The sequence below is a fragment of the Vigna umbellata genome, chromosome 1 (genome assembly GCF_029865625.1).
Source record: "Vigna umbellata cultivar VRB3 chromosome 1, Vumbellata_1.0, whole genome shotgun sequence".
Taxonomy (NCBI): Eukaryota; Viridiplantae; Streptophyta; class Magnoliopsida; order Fabales; family Fabaceae; genus Vigna; species Vigna umbellata.
In genome coordinates, this window is record NC_142165.1 from 60827558 (window position 1) to 60851746 (window position 24189).

The following is a 24189-nucleotide window of genomic DNA, read 5'->3' on the forward strand; positions in this document are numbered from 1 at the left end:
TGTCTTTTACTTCTTCTTAAATCCTCACGCAATGCATCACTATTATTATTATCAACAATTTGCGACATCTCACTAACCTTTAAGGGAAACATATGTTCAAAAAACTCAGCATTTTTCGTCTCCATTATAGGATTTTTCTCAAGTATATCACTTTTAAGAACCAAAAACCTATAGACAACACTATGTTCAACATAGCCTAAGAACATGGAATAAGAGGTTTTAGAACCTACTTTCCTTTTCTTAGGATCAAGTAACATTACCTTAGCTAGGCACCCTCACACTCTTAGATATTTAAGATTAGGTTGATAATCTCTCCACAACTCGTAGGGAGTTCTACCAATTTTCTTATGAGGTATTTTGTTTTATAAAAAGCACGCAGTAAGTAGAGCTTCTCCCAAAAGGTTATTAGGTGAATTAGAACTAATAAGCATGACATTAATCATTTCCTTAATAATTATATTCTTTCTCTTGGCTACTCCATTAAACTTAGGTGAATATAGTGGAGTTATTTCATAAATAATACATTTTCTAACACAAAATTCATTAAAGAGTACATATTCACCACCTCTATTTGATCTGATCCTCTTAATTTTCTTATTTAATTGATTCTTTACTTTTGCTTTACAGGTTAAAAACACATCAAATGTTTCATCTTCATGTTTGATTATGTACACTTTAGTGTATCTAGAATAATAATCTATAAAGGTTACAAAATAATTTTTACTACCTCTAAACATGTTTGTTTTAAAGCAGCTACAACAATATGAATTAGCCCTAAAAATTCGGTTTGATGATCTACAGGATAACATGTTTTCTTGGTTATTTTAGATTCTACACATATATCACATTTACTACTTTGTTTATCACACATATTAATTAATCCTAGTCATTGTGATTTCATAACATAAGAAGAATTCACATGTTCTAATTTAGCATGTCATATATCATATGAATCAACAATAAATGCAGAAGAAGAAGAAGATTCATTAATATTCTCATAAATATTGAGTACAAAGATACCTTGATAACAATATCTCTTACCCCACAAAAAAAAAACATAATTTTTTTCATTACAATCTTGTCATACTCGAATGACAATTTAAACCTCACTTTTCTTAGTAGTGCTACAAAGATTAAATTAGCTCTAACTGATGGTACATTTAACACATCACTCAAGGCTAGAGTCTTTCCAGATGTGAGCTTGAGAAGAACTTTCCCTTTTTTCCTAGAACAAGAGTGGTCTTGGAATCATTGAAGTAGACGTATTCTTCTTCATCCCTTACACTAGTGTAAAAGGTAAAGACACTTTTGTTTGCACAGATATGTCTGGTAGCACTAGAGTCTACCACCCACTTGCTCACATTGGTCATTAGATTTACTTGAGAAACAACCGCAATAATAATGTCATCTCCTTTGGCTATATTTGCCCTAGGAGGATTGTCGTTTCTTGCTCTACGCCTACACTATGGTGCATGATGGCCAAACTTTCCATATACAAAGCAATTTCCTTTCTTCTTAAAGGTGAGGTTAGATCTATTGAGACGAGATTTTCGAAAATTATTTTTCCTGAGGTTTGTGTTCATACCTTTTTGGAGTAGGTCTGTCTCCTACCATATTTTCTTTTGCAGACAAGGTTTTGGCCCTTGTAGTAGCACATTCTTTCCTGTTGGTATATTCAATAATTATGCGAGTAATCAGCTTTGAAAGTGACATCTGCTTGTGTTTGTATTCCAATTGTTGCTTGTAATCCATCCAAGATAATAGCACTTTCTCGATCAGAAGTTCTGAAACAAATTCATCTGATAGAAGAACATTCCCCGCTTTGATATTTTCGAGTAGCTTGTGATACTCATTGATTCGAGACTTTATGACCTTGTCTTCTATCATTTCCCAACAATAATAATGAACCTTTGCCTAACGACATCTTCAGTAATGTATTTGAGAATTAACGAATTCCTAATGTCTTTCGCCTCCTTATAGGAATAGTACACATCGAAAAAATCGTTAGAAAGTGTACTAAGTAAAATATGTCAGCATATCTTTTTTGCATGTACCCAATCTTTAACTTGTTTTGAATTTGGAGGTAGACTAAAGTCGAGTTTTTGTAGATGAAAGAACAAAGGATTGATACACGTTTTTACTAGCACTTAAAATTTTGACTAGAGAAGACTTCAATTTTTGATAAATCTGAAAAAGGTTTTGCGATGACCGTGAGTTCCATAAACAATATTATGATTCTCTGAGATTGAATTGTTGATGTCAACTATAAGTCCTTAAGATTATTGTACAAAAGCTTACAATAGATAATAAAAATCACAAACAAAGATTTCCCGAGACATGTAAATTACTATTCTTAAGGACTTATTCGCGATATATTGCAAAAGCTCCCAAAATACAATAGAAACTTTCTAGAAATTTCTGAGAATACAAAAACTAAAAGGAAACTCTAAAAAGAGTAGAAAATAAATCCAAGATATTTTTAAAAAAGAAAAGGAGAAAAGATGAAACTAAGAGAAAAGGAAAATGAGAAAAAATGTTGTGTTGTGGAATGAACACAAAGGCTATTTATAGAGTGGAAAAGCAAGCACATGCCCGCTTAAAAAATCCACACAGTAAAACCCCAAGACTTGCAGGTGCGGGGACCGTTCAAGGGCATTGAGGATGCCTTGACTTGCGAAAGGCTACAACTGCACATTGCGGTTTGGTCAAAAACCGTTCCACAGAATCTCTATCCAATTCTTGCGAGCCAAGGCATCTGATTTTGCACCCATAATCTTCGAAAGCAGTAGGTTTTGCAATATAGGATTTACACGTTGAATTGAAACAAATTAACTTAAAATTATCCTACTTGACGATTAAATCATCTTTAATTATGTTTATACCTTAATTAGACAATTTCAATTAAAAATTTATCATCTTTAAAATTTGAATCGGATTGACTTTAAATACTTTTGCCAAATACACACAGACTAACTATTAAAACTTGAATTTGTGAGTGAACAGTTGAAACCAACTAATTTGATGTAAAGACTCGATCTCATACTTCAAACAGATATCATCATGGAAAATTTTCATATTTCACCGCGGTCGGACAAGTCGTAAAATGTTTGGTTAACTTTTCATATTTCTAAAAATATTGTTTAAATTCTATGAAATGGGTATATTTTCATATATCTTTTAAGAAATATAGATATAAGTATTCCTATTTTAATTTCTTAACCAAAAGGTCTCGTGTTGAAGTAATCAAAGTCCCATATGCAAGTTTATGCGTGTCTGGCGCAAATGTGACAAACCATGTCCATCAGAAGCAGTTTCCGCATGTTTTGATCTTTGGCCATTCCAAAATTCGTTCCAAAGCTACTGCATATTTCTGGTTTTGACGTGAAAATGGGAAATGATTTAAAAGTGTGATTGTTTGTGCCCTTGCAAATCTGACCAACGTCCACTAAAAACAAAAAGCTATTAATGGCATGCTTGCATAGCTGAATTTTTTTCAAGACACATTTTTTCAAAAGAAATAACATTGTCGCTTTTGAAAAGCTTCAGTCTAACCTTTTGCGTAGTTCCTTCCTTCGTTTGAAGTGATTTCCACTATATCCAGTGTTAGATAAGTTTCTACACACGAGCTTGACTGAACCTGCATGAAAAACCACGAATTCAACTTTTCGCCCATAAACGTGCCGTGCCTACTTAATTCCACTTTAAATCAAAATACACTTCCATTCATAATAACATTCATAATAACATTCAAAATAAAACTACTTGAATAATTTTTATTCTTTAACATCCGAAAACGAATGCAAAATTCCAAACAATTAACATAAAGTGATTTGATTCTAAACTCAAGAGTTAAAATAACAACCTAACAGTTGTCACTCACTCTTATTATAAACATAGAAGCAAACCCAGTTTGGAATCCAATTTGAAGTGTTCGTATAGTGGCTGGAATCTTTGATGGACGGACAAAGCTAGTCCTTTGAGCTTACAGAATCACCAAATCAATATAAAGGTAACCATCCCACAAGAGACACAAAACCAAACATTTGATATGTAACAGTCTAAATATCACAAAACAGTAATAGCTGCTGATTCTACTACAATAATCCAATCATAGCAGAACTAATATGAAATTAATGTTACACCCAAGCAATCCCAAAAGCTTGGTCAAGTTCATCAGACAGCAACCGAATTCAATAATAAGAATCCTTATTTCTCTTTGATTTACTCTAAAAATAGAAGGCTTTACACCCACCCATCATTCAACCGTGGTATAGCAAGCAATACAGCATAGCTAAAACAAAAGAATCCAACTCAGTTTACCATCCTTATTATTGCAGTTGCCGCAAATTTATTGCTACTATTATTATGACTGTCACTGACAAATTTTCAGCTCTCATCGGTGCTAAACAGCTTCATCCTTGACAAAGGAGTTCTCAAATACCCATCCACCTCAAATTTCTTGGGACTCAACTCTCTGTACTTTGAAAACTGCTCCTTTGCCTCCTCGTTTCTATCAAGCAAGCTATAAATCATGCCTCTGCAAAAGTAAGGTCTGAAATCACTCGAATCCTCTTTCGTGAGCAGATCATAAATCTCTAACGCTTCATCCACATTCTTCTGAAGAAACATGATCTGCGCTATGATGAGCCTCACGTCCCTCGCCTCCTTCTTCTTGTTGTCCTCCTCGGCCACGCGCAGCGCCTCCTCCAGCCGCCGCATAGCCGCCTCCCCTTCCCCTGACCGGTCCATCAGCAGTGCGTTCTCGAACAGCGCCTCGAACGAGAGCGGGTTTGCCGCCAGAACTTCCTCGTAGTACGCGCGAGCACCATCGGCGTCGCCAGTCTCGGCGGCGAGGCGCGCTGCGAGGAACTTCCAGTCGACGACGTCAGGCTGCGCGGCGATTAGGCGCTTGAGGATGGCCCGCGCCTCGTCGTCCTCGCCGAGCTCGAGCTTCTGCTGGAGGAGGGACTTGAGAGCGGCGAGGGCCTCGACGTTCGTTTCGAGGATGTCTGAGAGCGGCGTGAGGGATTCTTCGTGGCGGTGGTCGGTTTGGAGAGGGGGCGAAGGCGGGGGAGAGGCGCGTGCGGAGGGGAATTGGAGGGCGACGGCGGCGAAGACTGCGGCGCCAGCGAGGGCTTTGAGGTTGGGGAGAGCGGGGGGTTTGGAGTGAGCCCGAACGGTGAAGCGAGAAGAATGTGAGGGCTTTGGAGTGGGGATGAAGTAGAAGATGGAGGAAGATGCAGAAGTCAACATCGTGGAATTAGGGTTTACACAAAGTGGATTGAGCGGAGAGAATAATGCTAAGGAAGAAGAAGGTTGGGTTTGTTTGTTTGGGGTTTAAACATCGGTTACTCTTTTTAGGTTAAAAGTCAATTTTATTTATATATTTTATGTTAAAATAAACATATATGGTAAACCGAAAACGTTTTTTTATTGTTGAAACAGTAGAACATGAGCTTTAATTGGGAGCCTCCATTGGAGGGTGGGTGGGTGGTAGGTGAGTGAAAGGTGGTGGTAGGTATTTTAATAAACACGATTTCTCGTGGACACATTTTTTTTATGTATTTAATTTATAGGGAATTTTAAAAAAAATTGATTAATATTAATTTTTGGTTAAATTTTATTTATTTTTGTTGGTTCTTTGTTTCGAATAAATTTTATTGAGTGAATCGTTATTTGTCATGTGGAGTGAGAAGTGATGAAATTACAAATAAAATATATCATTAAATCGTTAAAGAAGATCACTCTTTAATATATGTTATATGTTATAATCAATAAAAAAAAGGTGAGAATAGCACTCTTTCATGTTAGTATGATGTTGTGCTATGCAATTAATCAATTGCCTTTTGTTGCGGAATATGTTATACGTTTATAATTGAGGCATAGTAGCTATTTTTAGATGCTAGAAAATGTTTACTTATAATAAAGACTTTTAATTAAAAGTTATCAAAAAATTTAATTGTAACTAGACATGGTAGAATATTGATAAATTTTACTTTCACATCATCACTTAATTAAAATAATTTATATATCAAAATATGATGTGCCAAGACTAATCAAATTTTACTAATGATATTATTAAGAGCTTCTCGTACGAAAATTTATAACTGTAATAACACGTGGAAAAATGAAATTGTTTTCATCTTAATTTAATGATTCACATAAAAAAAAATCCATTTAGTCAATATAATTAATCAAAGTAGTTAAACCTCAAATGAGAATAAATGCATTGTATGAAAATATTATATTGTTCCAAACCCCCATTTAAACTCAACATCTTTTTCAATAATTTAAAGTCTCATACAAACATTCTACAGAAATTTGTAAATCTATGAAAACTTCTTACTTTCGTGAGTGTAGTAGGATTTTTGGTGGACGTTGCCTTATTTGCATTAACCCTTCTCAAATCCTAAGAATAATGTTATTCACGCAAAAACTTGGGTTTTCTAATAAACATTTTTGTTTAAGGTTTCCAAAGCACACCTAAAATGATTAAAATGTTCTTTCATGGATAAGTAATATATAAATATATAATAAATATAACAAGAGGACATGGGCATAACACATCAAAGATATATGGATAACAAAATTTACAATAAAAAGATATCTAAATAATAGGAGTAAGTATCATGATTGATCAAAAGATTATATATAGATTCAAATAAACCGTCAATTTTATCTAAAACTTTATTTTCAGGTGAATCCTTCAAAATTGTATTATCTATTTTTAAACCTATTTACACAGAATACATAATATTAAGCGATAAAACTCGATGAGTGAAAATTAATATAAGTTAACTTTTTTTTCTCATAATATATTTAATATCCTAGTATTTTAAAATTAATAAAAAAAATCATATATCAAGTTCGTTACGAAGCGAGGGAGACAAGTCCTTGTAGTGATAATATGATGACATGAACCGTCCTGTTTTAGCAAATAGGTTGTGTAAAGTAAACTGTGAGAGAATGACACGTGGTTTGGAATCACTTTGATATGGTGTGACTTTGGTTTGGTTTTGGTTGAGGTGACATTGATCTTGTGACATGTTAATGGAGTTAACTCAGTTATTGAAATGAATGTTTTGTGTAAAGTGAGTGAGTATGATTATTGTATGTTATCTAATATTGTTTCTATTAGCTCACTCTTTCTTATTTGTTTGTGTTGTGCGATAATTCTATAACTTTTGTTGTTATGCGGGAGCGTATGATATTACAAATATTGTTGATGTTGATTAAAGGTATCCATAGTGAGCTTCAATTGTACTTACAAAGCGAAAGAGGTACCCTATAAAGAGATTTCAACTTCAGGAACTTCTTTAACCTTTACTTTGTTAATAATTTTCTCTTCCTCCTCTCGGTACTCGTCCTCCACAAGGAGAACGAATATTATGACTACAGAAGATTCTCCAATGCTCAAGTTAGCTCTCAGAATAAGAGAACAATCAAAATGGCAATTAATGCATAAAATTAAGTCAAAACCTGATTATTGTTGTATTTATAGCAATATTTTAATTCTTGTGGACCTTTGTTTGAATGGGCCTAGGTGTGGGCCTAGTGGTCTAGTGGTCCAATGGCACATTTTACCTACAATGATGGTTAGTTAGTTTAGTTATGTTATTTAGTACGTGGTTCATTAATATCTTTGACAAACGACACAAAATAACGATAGAAAGCATATAGCTCTCGGCAAATGGTAATTTGATATTTGTAGGCAACATCAAATAGTAGTTGGTAACACTTAGTTCATGGTAAAAGACACACGTCCATCATCAGAGTGCTTGATCTTTGGTAGGGAGTATGTGGTACTCAACATGTTATGCATTATACTTACCCTTTGGCAGATGTTTACCTTTGGCAAGTAGTTCTCGATTTTCGGTAGATAGCTATAACCTTTAACATATAGTACTTAGCCATTAGTAAATAAGCTTTACTAGGTAACAGTCGACTTCTAGCCTCTACTAAATAGTGGTAAGTTTTTGTAAGTTCGTTATTAACCTTCACTGGGATTTGTCTAGTCCTCGGTAGTCGGCATGTAAGATGTGTTGTGTAATTAATTGTCCTAAGAAGAGATCATTGTTGACAAAGCCGAAGGGTGTTTGATTACATACAATATTTATTGACTTTAACATTTATCATATTAAAATTCATACCAATTGTAATTAATCACAAATTATAGATGACATGTTTGTTGATTTTAACAATAATTATCTTAAAATATATCACTTCCTAAAGAAACAAGATAATCCACTATAACCATTTTGGAAATACATCAATTATGAAGGTTCTTCTAGAAAATTTTCTTTCCTTATCTATTTCAAAGTTAGAAAAATGTTAGTGCTACGAAATGGATGTTGCAACTAAAGTTGTCAATTTGATCCATGGTTCATAGACCAACCTAGCCTACCCTTGAAAAAAATTCCTTTTAGAAGGCCCCTCAAGTGAGGACAAAAAAAACACCACAACACCAAAAGTCCCCTCTCAAGTAAGTTAAGGTCAGGGTTAAGGTGAGTTTAACTCTACTCTAAGACTTTAATTAACTCTTAAAAACAATATCATTTATGTATACGTATAAAATTATATATTTTATGAGATAGTCTAACAAGTTGTAATTTTATTATATTTAAATCAATATTTTTATATCAAACTTATTATTATGTTATTAAATAAAATATAAAATATATAGTTTAATGTAGTTACTAACTATAATCTATTTATTAAATTTATCAATTTCTTAGAAAGGAAAACTTGTAGCATTTAATAAAGTAGTACTTAGTACATTGATTGTTCAATATAATGAAAACTATGTATGAGATTAATTTCCCTTATGTTGAATATACACATGGGGTACTCTATTTATAATAGAATAAATATGGGCTAAGTCCAAAATACAAATAAGGAATAATAACAAACTAACTAAAGATAAAAGATAAAGATAAGATAAATATAATATATTTAACACTTTCCCTCAAGCTCATATATACCGAGCTTACGAGCTTGTTACTAATATAATTAATAAAGGTGTAATGAAAATATCTGTTTTTGCACTCGAGTGACACCAAATTGTTAATGATTTACAAAGACGACATACAAGATAAAATATCAACACAGAAGACTCCCTCTGAGCAACAAATTTGGGAGGTTACTGTATATAAACCTTTCCTTGCAAATCGTTATTGAGGAATGCATTGTTAACATCGAGTGGATAAAGAAGTCATTGTTGAAGAGTCACAACGGCTATAAATAAACTAACAAAAAACATATTTACCATAGGAGAAAAAACATATCTGGACGGGTCAAATGCAATGGTAATAGAAGGGAGTTCAGAAGAGACAACAACGAAAGAAACCATTGTTGAACAGGAAAGAGAAAACTTAAAAATCAAATATTCTCCAATCAAGGCACTTGAAAGAGGAAAAGGAGCAACCTCGACACTCTGATAGGTGCTTGAGAGGAGACGGGACATGCAACCACACACAACGAACTTGAAAAAGGAAAAACAATGACTTCGACGCTCTGAATCGCTGCTTGAGAGGACACAAGACGTGCCACCACACATGATAGAAAATAAAGCAGATCTGCAACTTCAAAAGGTATTGAGAACATGTAGGAGCTCCGATGAAGGCATCATTGACGACAAGGTGGTCGCTTGACCGAAAGAATCAAAATCGTGTTATCATCAGTCAAAACTAGAACTCTTGTAGTAACAGCGGTAGACGATGGTGTTGCCGATAATAGTAAACGACGCCACTGTTGGCAGCGACAGGTGTAGTGGCAGAGACAATTGTTTTTTTCTCAAAAGAACCAAGCTCTAAATACCATATTAAGAAGTGGACTTTAAGCCTAACTCCATCCCACACAATGTGTTTGTAAGATGAAGTTTGTACCCACTTATATAATATAAATTGACCTTATCTCTAGTCGGTGTGGGACTTTCAACACCCCCTTCAGGCCAAGGTATATACATCTCGAGCATGAGACTATACATTAGTGGGTGGTCTGATAATGACCCAATAACGGGTGGAATGATATGCCTAACAAATTTCGATAGGATAAACTCTAACCTAACTCTAACCTAAACTTTAATATTAGGAGATTAATCTCCCTTGTGTTGAATATACACATAGGGTACTCTATTTATAATAAAAGAAATATGGGTTAAGCTCAAAATACAAATAAGGAATAATAATAAATTAACTAAAGAAAAAAGATAAACTCCCAACGAGAGAAGAAACGTATAGTCTAGCCAAAATGTGAGAATATTGAATTAATTTTAATAAAATTCACACTAAAGATTTTTATAATTACTAAATATATATTTATTATATATGTATATTGATTATATGAGAGAAATAAGCAACATATAATAAAAAAAGATGTCTTATTTATTTTTTATTTAGATTTAGATGAATTTTTCGCACAACAAAATTAAATTATTATTTCATATACTTTACAAATATGTTTAACTAGTCAAGGAAAACTAAATATGTATTACCAGTCAAGGAAAACTATATAAGGAAGCAACCAAGTTTGTTGAAACCTCTTACAAAGTCTATGTTAGTTTGATTGAAATGTTTGTATATAGTTCTTTCACAAATTAAAAGCACTTAGATTTGCGACAAATTAAGAGTTAATTATATTTTTTCTTGTATTCAAAATGAACATTTTTGTGAATATTTTGGCTCCGTAAGTTTTTTTAAAAAGAGACTTTTTGATCCATGAGTTTTGCTGGTTCTAACCTGTGTGAATCAGTATTAAACCATGTGAGAGAGGCCAAATTGACAACTCTACAACATATCCATGCATGATTTAGATTACTTCATTCTTCTTAATTCCTCATATCTTTGTTCTCACAATTATAGAAAGGCTAACATGTCCATCTCATATGTAAGATGGAGTATAAAAATACAAATATTTTTTTTTAATTTTATTATGTTTAGCTTCTTCAAATTTATATATTTTTATAAATAAAATTTTGACATTTGAAAAATATTATATGAAAATTACTAAATTTTGAAAATTTTTAAATAAATTTAAGAAATAAATCAATAAAATATTTAATTGAATATTACAGTCAATACTCTGGTGTCTATTATGATTTTAGTTAATATTTTATACAATATTATGAACATGTGTATATGTTAATAAATGTCAAAGATATAATTAAAAATTATATATTATAAGTATTATAACATACAAAATAATATGAAATAAATATTTTTATTAATTATATAATATTATAATTATTAAAGATAATTATTATTTATTATAAATAATTTTTTATGAATTGGACAAATTTCTTTACTCGCTTTTTAATCTTCACATTTTGTTATGATTTTACCCTTACAATATATTTGCGTTTCTTAATATGTAAAAATATAATATTTAGTTATATGTTATGAAAAATTAGTTGAGATTATAATAATGTTAGACTGGTTTACATTTTCTAAAAAAGGGAGTTTTAATTTTCATTACACTGCATAATAATAAAAGGAAAAAAATAGAAAATTAAAACGGCTGAAAAAGGGTGAGAGAACAAGGTTTCGAAACTGATAGAACTCATAATTGTTGGAGCTCCACAAAAGACCGGACTCCTCCCTGACTCCATCCACGCGCCGCCGTACTCTGTGAGATCCTCCGTTGTCTCCGCCCTCTGCCTTGTCGGTTTTCCGATCTGGTGCGTTTTATTTATTCTATGCTCTGGGTTGGAATTCAGTTCTTTAGATGCTGATATCGGTTACTTCGGTCCTTTATGAGGAATTTCTGTGCATAATTCGTTTAAATTCACTTAAGTAGAGTCTACGTTATTGTACGTATGCTCCAATTCGTATTCCATTTGTCAATGTATAGATCTTTTGATTGCGATTAACGACTAGTAAAGGGATCGTAATTTTAGTGGATCACGTCTAAAGTGTCTAAGATCTGTGATTATTTACTGTTTAGAAGCACTCAGATTGCGTTAGAATTACAATTTTCTGCTGAGGTTAGTTTTGGGATTCCCATTAAAAATTGGGGTAAATTATTCCGAGAGGAGTTTTGCATGAAAAAAAATTATGAATGGATAATATGATTTGATTTAGGAAGGAAATATCATTTAAATTTTATTGCTTTATAATGGTTACTCTCTAACTAATACCCCTGACGTCTGTTGTTTCCCTTATTTTTACCTGTAGTCATACCAAATGGCCAACAGAGTTCAAATTCCTAGCAACAATTCAGCACTCATTGCCATGATTGCAGATGAGGTATGAATGCGGAGATTGTACGCTTTCTTTACTGCAGAACAACAAATACTGCGTGTTTGTGATGCATGCCTTTTAAGTTTTCCCGGGCACATTTATAATTTCAATTTGTGAAGGTTGAAATAAGTATTGAGTATAAATTTAACTCACTAACTCTACTTTAATTTGTAACTTGGGAAATTAGAGTATGTTCAGTTGAATTATGCTGATTGTTGCTTCGTGAGATATGATTGTTGAGTATTTTGTGCAAATATAGAAGTTGTCTTCTATCTTGGGATCATGTTGTCTAAAAGACTTAAAGTAGATGATATTATAATTAGGATCCAGCAATGTTTATGTGGGGTTTATTGCTACGAAATCATCCTATCTAGTTTGTTTATGATTGCCGCAAAGAGAAAGTTGCAATAATTTTGGAGCTCTCTTTTGCCATCAGTCTGCTCGTGATTAAGCACCACTGCATGCGGGATAATTAAAAATTAAAAATATATTCCATTCTGTGACTCGGTACAGAGCAATAAAAAGGCTTACGATTTGGCAGGTTACGCTTAAAGTTTCTTATATGGTTCAGACATTTTGAGTTATAATAACAGTGGATTGAGTTACTAGCTTCCTGAGGATATATGAAGCCAAGGGTTGTAAGCCATGATAGGTTTGGTTGTTCATGAGTCAAGTTTATCAGAATTTAGATGCTGTGCAAGAAGCTAATTTGGCTGTTTATTATTTGACAGTTCTTTGAGTAGACCAAGCAATAATTACAAGGATTTTGGAAAAGAAAATGGAGTCGTGAAGTTGTTGTTCTCATCCAAAGAATTAAATATGTAACCTGAAAAACTGGAAAAAAGAAAGACTTAGAAATTTTGGGTAAAAGAGAAATTAACCGAGGTGTCACACTTAGGGTCTTGGGTATCAAGCATTTGATTGATTGCATAACACTTAGATGCACGAAGAGAGATCTATTTACTGCCATGGTAAGATATAAGCTGATCGTCTATTCATAATATGATAGTTGAGTGCATCAATTAAGTAGTGGTGTCCGACCTATTAAAGGTTCATCTTTTAACCAACATAATCGAACCCCAAAAATAGAGAAAAAACAACTAAAAACCCATACATTGACAGTTCAACACAACTAAATTCTTGACTTTACAACCTTAACAGAAGAGTTCTGAAATATCCCTATTGCTTAAACATTACTAAAAGAATTAAAAATAAACAGCCATTCTACTAAGAAATTAGCCCCAATAAAATTGAAACCAATTATTAGATATTTTATACTTTAAGATTATGTTTTAATGTTCCAATGACTGCACCAGTTCCCCATTCTGTTATTTTTGTAACTTTTTGTAATTGGTATTATGATTGAAATGATTAAAACATACTAAAGGTTTACAATGACTACTTTACTTTACACAGGACACTGTAGTTGGGTTTCTGTTGGCTGGAGTGGGAAATGTTGACATACGTAGGAAGACAAATTACCTCATTGTGGATGCAAGTATGCCATTGAACTGTATTTTGCCTGCTATTCTATAATCTTTTGTGTATGTTTCGTATCAATCCCTTAAACCACAATCTTTTTCTTGTTAAATTGTGCATTGGGAAGGAAGTGACTCCCTACCCTTTTTAGTTACCATCCAAATTGTGATACCCAATAAAGAAAAATATACATATGTTCCTGTTACGGTATGTGTTCTATTGAAAATTTGTACAGGTTGTTTTCACTAACAGTTACAAAAATGCTACCTTCTTTTCACTTTGTTTCTTGTTTATAAAGTTTTGCACCGGTTGTTTTCACATTTGGAATATAAATTTTTTAAAACAAAATAACATTTTCCTAATTTAGTGAAAATAGGAAATTGAAACAAAACGTTTTAAAGAAAGAAAACAGGCCTTAAGGTTTTCTATATGAAAGTTCATATTCCTTATCTGCAGTACATGAGAAAAGATAGGGAATACTTTTTATAGCCATAGACACTTGTCATTGTAAGAATTTGACTTATACTTTTATTGTGTATCCATTTTTTTTTCTCACTGGTTATTAGTGGATATCCTAGAAACTATTGGTTTGATCCGGCTAAAACTGCAGATAGTGCTTGGGGTACTACAGATTTACACTAACATTTTTGTGTCAAAAGTGTCTCGTTCTATGTTTGATCAGCTTGGAATCAAGTTGATTTTACTTTATGTTCTTCTTTTGTCTTGATTTGGTTTTCAGAAACAACTGTCAAACAAATTGAGGATGCATTCAAAGAATTTACAACAAGGGAGGATATTGCAATTGTGATGATTAGCCAATATGTAAGTACATATTTCATGATTATAATAAATGGTTCAGGCTGTTGTGTACTTGCTTGTTAATTAACACTATATCTGCATTTGTTTTCCTACTTCATATGGACTGAAACAGATCTTATTATTTTTGTAAGCCTATTTATTTACTGTTAGCTGTAGTTTAGCACATGTTCTGCATCGTAATCAAAGTCATTGTCGTGAGAATTCGGACAATCTGGAAGGAGATTCCAAACTTGTATGAGGATTTTAATGAACAAATTGCACAATGAATAATGCCATTCAATAGTTGAGTTTTACTGGTCTGACCGAGGGGCAATATATCACTCCCAGTAGCTGCTTTTCAGAAGTAATACTGTGTGTTTAAATGTTGCCACGTTACTTGGTTTCTCACATTTGGTTCAATTATTAGCTTCGTTTCTTCTTTTGTTCTCTTGCAGCCTTCATGTTATCCTGCCTGAGATTCAAATTGTATTTGGTTTACTTTATTCTTTTGTTCGCCATCTTCGCGCATATATGACTTTTACTTGTTCAGTAAGCTTGGGTTACGACCCTTCTACCCGCAACCCGTGCTCTACTTGCACGTTTTCCAAAAATTCAAAGATCTTTGACTTTCTTTCGTTGTGCAGGTTGCAAATATGATAAGGTTTTTGGTTGATAGTTATAACAAGCCTGTTCCTGCAATTCTCGAAATCCCTTCTAAAGACCATCCTTATGATCCGGCACATGATTCAGTTCTGTCACGAGTGAAGTATCTCTTTAATACCGAATCGGTTGCATCAGGGAGACGCTGAACTCACTTCACTGTTGCAGCTTTTTCGGTGCTTATTTCTTTTGTTTGTACATTATGGTCAAATAATCTTTTCTTGAAATTCAGAATTCAATGTAGCCTAAATAATTTGTGCTGTCTGAGGATAGTTTAAACTTCTTGTCACAACTTTAAGATGGGCGAATATTTTATGGTTTCATGTCAGATTCAGATTAGCTTGGAATATGAGTTTATCTGTCATCTCTCACTCACTAATATCCACTGTGATTGAAGTTTGCATGTTCAGACTTACGGTATACCGTTTTTTTTTGGCAATGCCTATTGAAGTGTTTACATCCTTGGCTATCTCATGCTCAATCAAACGCATACGTTTGTCACACTGATTAATGCTTTTATCTTGGGAAAAAAACTTAACAGTGATTTTGATCAATCTTTTAGTACTACTCTTAAGTTATGCAAGTCAATTTAAGTTTGTTTTAGATACCTAAATTCATTTTTTAAAATAATTTCTGATCTTCGATTTTAATCAGATATCAGATTTGTTTTACTATTTTGCGAAGTTGGAAAAGGGAAGAAGGGTTTTGGTCCCTGCATGAAGTTTGGCGTAAAATTGGCAATGATCCTTGGTTGAAACTTTTGCATGTTTGGTTCTCATGTTTTCAAAGAACTTTGGTCTCTATTTTTCAACGCTGTTAAATTTGATAATATGTGGCAATCGACGTTCCAACTTAGTGTATGAGATTTTAACACCTGTGTGACACATGTTGTCTTCTCTTTTTTTAATTAAATATTTTTTTAAGAAAACCTTAACTTGATCATATGTGGCAATTGGCGTTCCAACTTAGTGTATGAGATTTTAACATATGTGTGACACATGTCTTCTTTTTTTAATTAAATAATATTTTAAGAAAACCTTAACTTGATCATACGTGGCAATAGATATTCTAACTTAGTGTATGAGATTTTAACACCTGTGTAACACATATTTTCTTCCTTCTTTTTAATTAAATAATTTTTTAAAATGTATCGAAGTTATAAGAATTTGGGATTGTTTTACCAAAAAAAAAAGTGGTGTAAAAACAGGTCATCCAACCTGACCCACCACGGGTTAGTTACTTAGTAAATCAATTCAACCCAGTTAATTTATAAGTAAGTCTCATTTATAAGTAAGTCGAAAAAAAATGTAAATTTGACCCAACCCATCATGAATTGGTAGGTTAAACAGGTTGACTCATTGACTCACTTAATGTTTTTTCACCCCTTCTTCCAAGATTCTTATAACATGTTACTTTGACCGATCAAATTGAAACAATAATAATTGGACCAATTAATATAAAAAAGAGTTTTGCATAGATAATTAAGGGTTTGAATTGAAATGTTTTTAGTTTCATTGAATAATTAATTAATTTCATTTTATTAAAAAAAATGGGTTGGTGAGTCAACCTGACTCACCATTAGTTCAACCTGGGTGAGTCGGGTTTTTAATGAGTCAAGTTAAAATTGGTTCGCATCAAAATTTCACATTTTTTTTTCAAGCCAACCCGAACTGTGAACTGGGTTGGCTCACAGTTTCAACCCATTTTGAAAAATACTATTAATTTGAAGTTGCAGAGGTGTGTTGCAAGGAAACTGTGAAACACTGAAATCCCGAGCATTGTTGGAATCGTGGCTAGACAAATAGAGGTGGTTGCGAGCAAACAAAGTCGGAATCGTGGCTTACAAAGGGTTTTTGACATGTTTGACAGAGTTAGGCTGCCAACGGAGGAATCACGACTTCTAGAGAAATGAGTTTTTTCTTGAGAAGAAGGAATTCCATGGTGAAGACGAAGGTAAGGTTTCTATTAGTTTCATTTAAGGTTTTTGTTGGGCTGATGATGTAGGTGATGAATGTGTTGGTGAACTTTGCCATTGATCTATTTGTTGTTGTAGATGGGTTTCTCAATTGCATTTTTTCACATGGGAAAATTTGAAACATTTAGGGAGATGTTATGATATAATATATCTTTAAGGGTGAAGTTGAGATATGTGAGTTTTTCTTGTTAGTAATATATGTGTGAGGAGATGGATGTGTCTATCCTATATCTTGTAAATCTTGGGTTTTGGGCCTTCGATTGTGTGATACGAGAAAAATGTTGTTTTTGGCCTTGTGTGCGAAAAGATAGTGGCGTTCAAGTGTTGCCCCCTCTTTGTATGAGGGGAATGATGTTTTGCCTGGTCTTTGGCTCGTTGTTGAGTATAGTACCCAGTGCGCGATGTGCTGGCATTTTTACTCATAAGTCCTTGTAGAGTAAGGAAACAAGTCCTTTAGCAGCAAGGGCGAGATGACTTAAGCAAACCTGTTCGGTATAACATGTGTGAGGTTGGGGATTCGTGATGATGATGTGTTTGGAAACTATGTTGATTTGGACGACATTGACGATATGGTCATGATATGGCTGATGAAGGTGTTGACGACGATCATGGTGTAGAAATGATAATGTTCGTAAGGATAGTGTTGTAGATGGATGTTGAATATTAAATTATGCTTACTTGTTATGTTTATATTATATTGTTATTGGTAGTGTTAACTATAGCTTACCCATATTTATTTATATGATTGTGTGTGTCTTGCGATAATCGTATGATCTTTAGTTATACGGGAACAAAGGATGTTGTAAATGCTCCAGATACATGATAGAGACCTGAAAGTAGAGAAAAGTGGTGATTTATTTAAAGTGTTGTGCTATACATCTTAGAAACAAGGTAAATGAATTATTTATATTTTTTGGTTTATTTTTTTAATTTAAAAAATTTGTAATTGAATTATATTTTTTATAAAGTTAGGACTTCGTTGTTGATTTCAAATGTCAAAATATTTAATTAATACCGTTTTCCATGTTAAGAGAATTTTAAAACATCTTACTTTTTAGGCTTAATAGGTTATTTCGTCCCTAAGTTAAGAGCTGAATTTCCGTTTAGTACCCAGTTTTAAAAATGCATCTATTGAGTGCCAAAGTTGTAAAAATTGTATAAATGAAGTCCCCTCCGTTAAATTGGCTTAAACGGAGTTAACTCCGCGCTGAGGTGGCTGTATTTTTTTTCTCTGTCCTATGCTTTTTCTGCCATATTTCTCTCTCTCTTCCTCCCATCTTTTAATAATCGTAAGGCATCTTTTAATGTTTTGAGTGTGTCAGTTTCTTATTCCACTCAGGTTTTATTAGTGATGTGTTTCCTTGTGTATTACTGATGTATTTCCTTCTATTTTAGTGTTGACACATCAAATATATCGTAATTTGAACTAAATTCTACAAAGTGAATTTACAGCAATAGGGCAATCCTTAATAGTTTTGAATGTTTATACATTCAACAGTGATGCTAAAACTAAACCAAGCAAATTACAGTTCCAGTGAACATGGACATGGCCTTCTTAAAAAAAATCAATTATTTCGCTTACAATGTCATCCGTGATTGAATCTCCTATCTCCATGCATATCTCCAAATTTAAGATTTGGAAGCTTTTCCACTCTTCTGATATCACACAGGACTCTGCATGCAGCAGGTGCGTGATCTTTTTAGCTTCTCTGTATTGTTTCTCCAACACGTTAAAATGCTCATGTATGATACTCTGAAACCCCTCAGCTTTTGCAACTGCTTTGCTTGACAAACTTTTACCTTCATTGTCCGAAACACACCAAGCATTGTCCGAATTTTCAGTCAACTTCACCAAATCCAGAACCAAAAGAGAAATCACCCCCGCCCCAACCAAAACCCCTTTGTAAGAATCAAAACCAGCAACCAAAGAAACCACCTTAGCAGTCTCCTCCTGTAAGAAACAGATCGTGGCATTCCATCGCGGTGGCCGCCACCACCACCACCAGCCCTGAAAGCGACGGGCTCTCCCCGGAGTCGCAGTTCTCGGTGGCAACTAAACCTCTGTGAAACTCCTCCAGCTTGTTACGAATGAGCTCTCCTTTTCCCGCGAAGACATGAATCGAGTGTGGCAGAGAAAGCACGACAAGGATGAGCTCCATCGCTCGCCGTAGACCAGAAGCTCCGGCGAATTCCTCTTCATCACTCATCTTTGTTAATCCTCAGTGGCTATTAAGAAACCCCATTTCCAGGAGGAATATTCCGATGAAAGACGTTACAAGTTCGGACTCCAAGTAACCAACGATCTTGTGATATCAAACCAAAGAGAAAGAAAGAAAGAGAATTTCACTGTGACATTGTGACACTGGGAGAAGGAGGGTTTATCGAGAAGGAGAAGAATACGAGAAGAATGAGAGTGGTGATTAGGATTATTGAAAGTGAAGAAGCTATTGGTTTTGGTTTCAATCTCAACCAAAAGGAAAACCCTTAGCGAGCAGTGGTTGATACCTGTGTCTGGGGTTTCTGAAATAAAGCACTAGAAGGAGAAGAAGTGAGACAAGAAAAGGCAGCAGCGGCAGGAAGAGAGAGAAAAACATGGCAGAAAAAGCATAGGAGAGAGAAAAAAAAATACAACCACGTAAGCGCAGAGTTAACTCCGTTTAAACCAATTTAACGGAGGGGACTTCGTTTGTTCAATTTTTTCAATTTTGGCACTCAATAGATGCATTTTTAAAACTGGGTACTAAACAGAAATTCAGCTCTTAACTTAGGGACGAAATAACCTATTAAGCCTACTTTTTAAAAAGCATTGGTAACTCCGTGAATTGGAACGTTAAACAATACACATTTATTGTATATAATGACGCTTATGATACATTTTATGTATGTGATGAGGACTGGTCATACCTAACTAAACTATATTAAACTATAGTTAACATAATTTTAATAAACTAAAAATACTAAACTATTTAATATAATATATAAACTATATTGTTTAACCGTTGAATTTTAAAAAAGTTAAATTTATATCAATTAACTAATAACTTAACTACTTAATGGACTATATAATTGGTAAAACAGTATTTGTTTTTGTTAGAAATAATAATACTTTCTTGGAAGTGTTGAGTTTGTTGGGTTAGAAGAACTTATTACAAGATTTCTTGTTTTTCTGTTCAAATTTTATTTACGTAGTTTTTATTGTAAATATTTTATTTTGAGTTAAATATTATTCTTTGTTTTTGTCTTTTAAAATAAATTATATATTTTTAGTCTTTATATAAATTATTTATGAGATTAAATGATAAAAATAAAATATCTCTGCAATATAATAAAAAAACCTAAATGATTTGGAACCCATAACTATTAAGAAAGTAAAACATGGAAAATCTAAGATTTTAGATAAAAATTAGATCACCAGAATAAGTAATAATTCAAAATTGTATTTATAGAGATTAAATAGAATATGCAAAATATGTACAATAAAATGTTATATCTCTTTATATATTTTTATATATAATACAATTTTTAATTTATACATAATGTATAAATAATAATAATTTTGAACAAATATTTGTAGATAATAGAAAAAAGTATTAAGTGTTCATATAGTTAGAAAACTTGAACTTTCTCTAGTTCACAATTTAAGAATAATTGGAAATGAGGAAGTAATGGAAAAACCATAATTGGAGATGAGAGAGTAACGAAGAAACCACCTATATGGTTCTGAAACAGTTAACTGAACTTAAATAAGTTTTTCAAAAAACTGCAAAATAATATATTTAGTTTTTAGTAAAAATGAATAAATTTTTTAAGTATAATATGATATAATTAACCGCAATTTATATAGATCAATTATTTTTCTCAGTCCTATGTGTATTAGGTAAGGATGACAACGAATCGAGTCGGGTACGGATAGCCCGCAATTCGACCCAACAAAAAAAAATTTACTACCCGCATGGATATCCGTTTAAAAAATATCCACAGATATTTTAAAATCCGCAGCCGTGAATATCCACAAATATTTAAAAAAATACACTTTTATAAATTATTAAAATAAAATTTCAAAAAATATATAAAATATAATAAAATTTAAATTAAATATACATTATCTTTTAGTTAAATTATTTATTTAACCTCATTTATTATTCTAATTAATATAAATTTCAAGTATCACATTCTTTCACCAAAATCAAATTTTCGTCTTTGGAAATACTTGCTAGTAAAAAGATAGGAATATCTTTCTTGCTATGTCTTCCTCTCATAATACCTACAAAAAATACTACAAAATGTAGTTAAACAAACGCAACAGCACATTCGTATTCTAATACACAATACACAAAATATGCATAATAAGCTTAATCCCCACGTTCCCCATGATACAAAATCATTGCTCTGGTATAAAAATATATAACACTTTAATTTTTAATTTTCTAAAATTTATAATTAACATACATTCTATAATAAAACTTATTGGAAATCTCAATAAAAAAAATCATAATTTTATAACCATAAATTTTATTGAAAAGGAAAAATATAAAACTAAAAGACTATTTCAAACTTCTCCAGATTTTTTACCATTATTTGTAATGTTGTATATCTTTCTCAACGTCTACACAGTCATTTGCTCTTGTGGTAAACCACCATCATTGAAAGTGGATACAACAACCACAAAACTTATATCAGCAAACAAAAATCAAGTATGAAATACCAGTCAATAGAGTGTTTTGTCCAAAAATATTCATCTTCTGGTTTCAACACTTAAGACACCCAAATAATATTTAATAATATAAAAAATATATAATAATATCCAATATATAACAATACATAACACTATTTAATATCTTTTTAATTGAATAGTTATTTACCAAATTTTATTTTTTACAAAATAAATTTTTTAAATTGTATAATTAATAAAAACATATTATTTTTAGTTAAAATATCTATTTAACTTCATTTATTTATTTATTATACACCAAATTTGAACAATATGTATTCAACTCTTTGCCCCCATCTCCTATTGTGGGTATATCACCCTATAAATCCATAAAAGCAATTTTGTAATTTCATGTCTAAATTATCTGAAGCATTTTACTTGCATTTGAAGGTTATAATTCTCACTTCTTAAGAACTAAATAGCAACTAGGTCATTTCAAAGAGTTTAATAGTAATATTTGATCAGTGTAAGGACATTTTATCATGCAAGCAAAGCCTTCTAAAAACGAAATGTTTTACCTTTTCTTCAACCCACATCAATAGGTTTACGAAACAACTGAAAAAACAAAGTTTACATAAAGGAAAAAGAAAAAGGCAAATCAATGACTTGATGCTAAAATCTTGTCTCATGAATCCTAAAATATTACGTTGTTTAATCAGGACACTTGATGGCATACCTTTTGCCATGACATAGCAAATTCATGAAGTGTTGTAGGCATCTATGAAAGATGGGTCTAGATTCTTTCTCTTGGATCATCTTAAGTCATCATGAAGATTTATAAGAGTAAGAATAATTTTGGGCCTTGTATTTTGGGCAAAGTAGTCTAGATTTCATTGGGCTTTGTATTTTGGATCAAGTAGTTTAGATTTTATTTGGGCTTTTTATTATGGGCCTAGTAGTGTAGGATTTCAATTGGGCCTTATATTTTATGCCAAGTAGAATAGGATTTTGACCAAACAAGTCAACAAAGGGTCAAGGTCCAAAGTTGACTATGCTTGGATGTCCAAAATGGGTGTGTTGACCAATGGGTCAACATTTTGGCTAAGCTTGGAGGACAAGGGAGCAATATTTTGTCCTAGAGATGTGGAGGCTTTCCATTGGAGAGTTTTCCTCCTAGTTAGTGGCCATGTGTCACTCTAGGAATGGAGAGTTTTTCCATAGGTAGTGGCCACATGTCACTCTCTCATTTGAGAAGATATTTTTTCCACTTGTCTCTTTCTTATTGGAGAGAATTTCTCCTTGCTCTCCAAGCCAACCAAGGTGGCTCTTTTAGGTTAAAGTTTCAGCCCATTTTTGAGATACCTTAGCTTATAAATATAGGTGCTCTCCATTATGTAATCACCTTGGAAAATATAGTAAAGTTATGCTGCCATTTTGTGCACACAACCTCTTTTAAGGTCACCATAGGCTTGAGCAATCCAAGTGGCCTCCTCTAGCCACCTTCCTCCAAGAGTTGGCCCAACCTCTCTTAGAGAAACCTAAACACTTCATCCTTCACCATTCAACACACCAAAACTGTGAGCCTTCTATCTTCATCCACCACCATTCCGCAAACTATCATCAAAACCGTGAGCATCTTGCGTACATGGCTTGGTTGCTTCTAGATTTGGCTTGTCCTAGCTAGAGCATTGCCATCACTTAAGGTTTGATGAAGGGTCTATGTAGGAGAAAAGGGCGAAGTTGATAAAAAAGAGTGCCTTTTAAGTTTAGGAATGGAGAAGAGTGGAAGAAGGTTTGGTCGTCTTTCATGCAATACAGATTTTTGTGTTAGCAATTTGGGTCATATATATATATAATAATATTAAATGTGTTAGGGCCATTATATTTTATTAGTTTACTTCATAAAGTGATCTAATTAAGATAAATATGGCTAAGGGTATATTTGTCATGAAATAATATTGTGCAGAGACTAACAATAATTTTAATTTGTTGAAGATGCTAAATTATAATTATTGAAACTAAAGAATATTAACTGTCAGAGATTATTTAAAGGGTCATGGTCTCCATCTATGAGCACATGGTATCATTTATGTTTTTTTCTCTTTATCTCTCTCAGAAGATAAAATCCTAAAAGAACTAAAAGTGATCTAGAGAGGAAAGATCATATACCAACTCAGATTATTTATTCATTCTTCCAAGTATCTAATTTAGGTAAGTTTCTGCTTTATTATTGTAAGGTGTTGTGAATTAAAGACTTTATTACATTTGTGTCAATCATAAATTTTAACATTTGTAAGGAAGGAAACTTAGCAGGATGCGCCGGATGTTAAGAGATTTCAATGTCCAAAAGCTTCCAGAAAGCTTACATCCCGACCCTCAGTTCTAAAAAC

The 24189-nt window shown here is 32.7% G+C and overlaps 2 protein-coding genes across 4 annotated transcripts; one reads left to right on the forward strand and one right to left on the reverse strand.

Annotated features, from left to right (window-relative positions):
* Positions 1 to 964: 964 nt before the first annotated feature.
* LOC124833402 (Protein prenylyltransferase superfamily protein) lies at positions 965 to 5363 on the reverse strand. 3 transcript variants are annotated; one of them, XM_088103977.1, is made up of 3 exons: positions 4321 to 5363; positions 3553 to 3637; positions 965 to 3370 (listed from the first exon to the last, which is right to left on the reverse strand). In XM_088103977.1, the coding sequence occupies exon 1, from the start codon at positions 5251 to 5253 to the stop codon at positions 4387 to 4389; it is 867 nt and encodes a 288-aa protein (XP_087960103.1). In that variant the 5' UTR covers positions 5254 to 5363; the 3' UTR covers positions 965 to 3370; positions 3553 to 3637; positions 4321 to 4386. The 3 variants fall into 3 exon arrangements, with proteins under 3 accessions (XP_087960103.1, XP_087960102.1, XP_047163840.1); XM_088103976.1 differs by having other exon boundaries at positions 965 to 3445; XM_047307884.2 differs by having other exon boundaries at positions 3346 to 3637.
* A 6143-nt stretch (positions 5364 to 11506) lies between these two features.
* On the forward strand, positions 11507 to 15544 carry LOC124833401 (vacuolar ATPase subunit F family protein). The gene is made up of 5 exons (XM_047307883.2): positions 11507 to 11674; positions 12171 to 12242; positions 13653 to 13734; positions 14455 to 14537; positions 15158 to 15544. Exons 2-5 carry the CDS (start codon positions 12180 to 12182, stop codon positions 15320 to 15322), a joined length of 393 nt encoding a protein of 130 aa, XP_047163839.1. The 5' UTR covers positions 11507 to 11674; positions 12171 to 12179; the 3' UTR covers positions 15323 to 15544.
* The last annotated feature ends 8645 nt before the right edge of the window (positions 15545 to 24189 follow it).

Excerpts from the sequence above, each read along its gene's own strand:
- LOC124833402 (XM_088103977.1), bottom strand. The coding sequence starts at position 5,253 with ATGTTGACTTCTGCATCTTCCTCCATCTTCTACTTCATCCCCACTCCA.
- LOC124833401 (XM_047307883.2), top strand. The coding sequence starts at position 12,180 with ATGGCCAACAGAGTTCAAATTCCTAGCAACAATTCAGCACTCATTGCC. Across the intron at positions 13,735-14,454 it reads TTACCTCATTGTGGATGCAA|AAACAACTGTCAAACAAATT; the intron begins GTATGCCATTGA and ends TTTGGTTTTCAG. Across the intron at positions 14,538-15,157 it reads TTGTGATGATTAGCCAATAT|GTTGCAAATATGATAAGGTT; the intron begins GTAAGTACATAT and ends TTCGTTGTGCAG.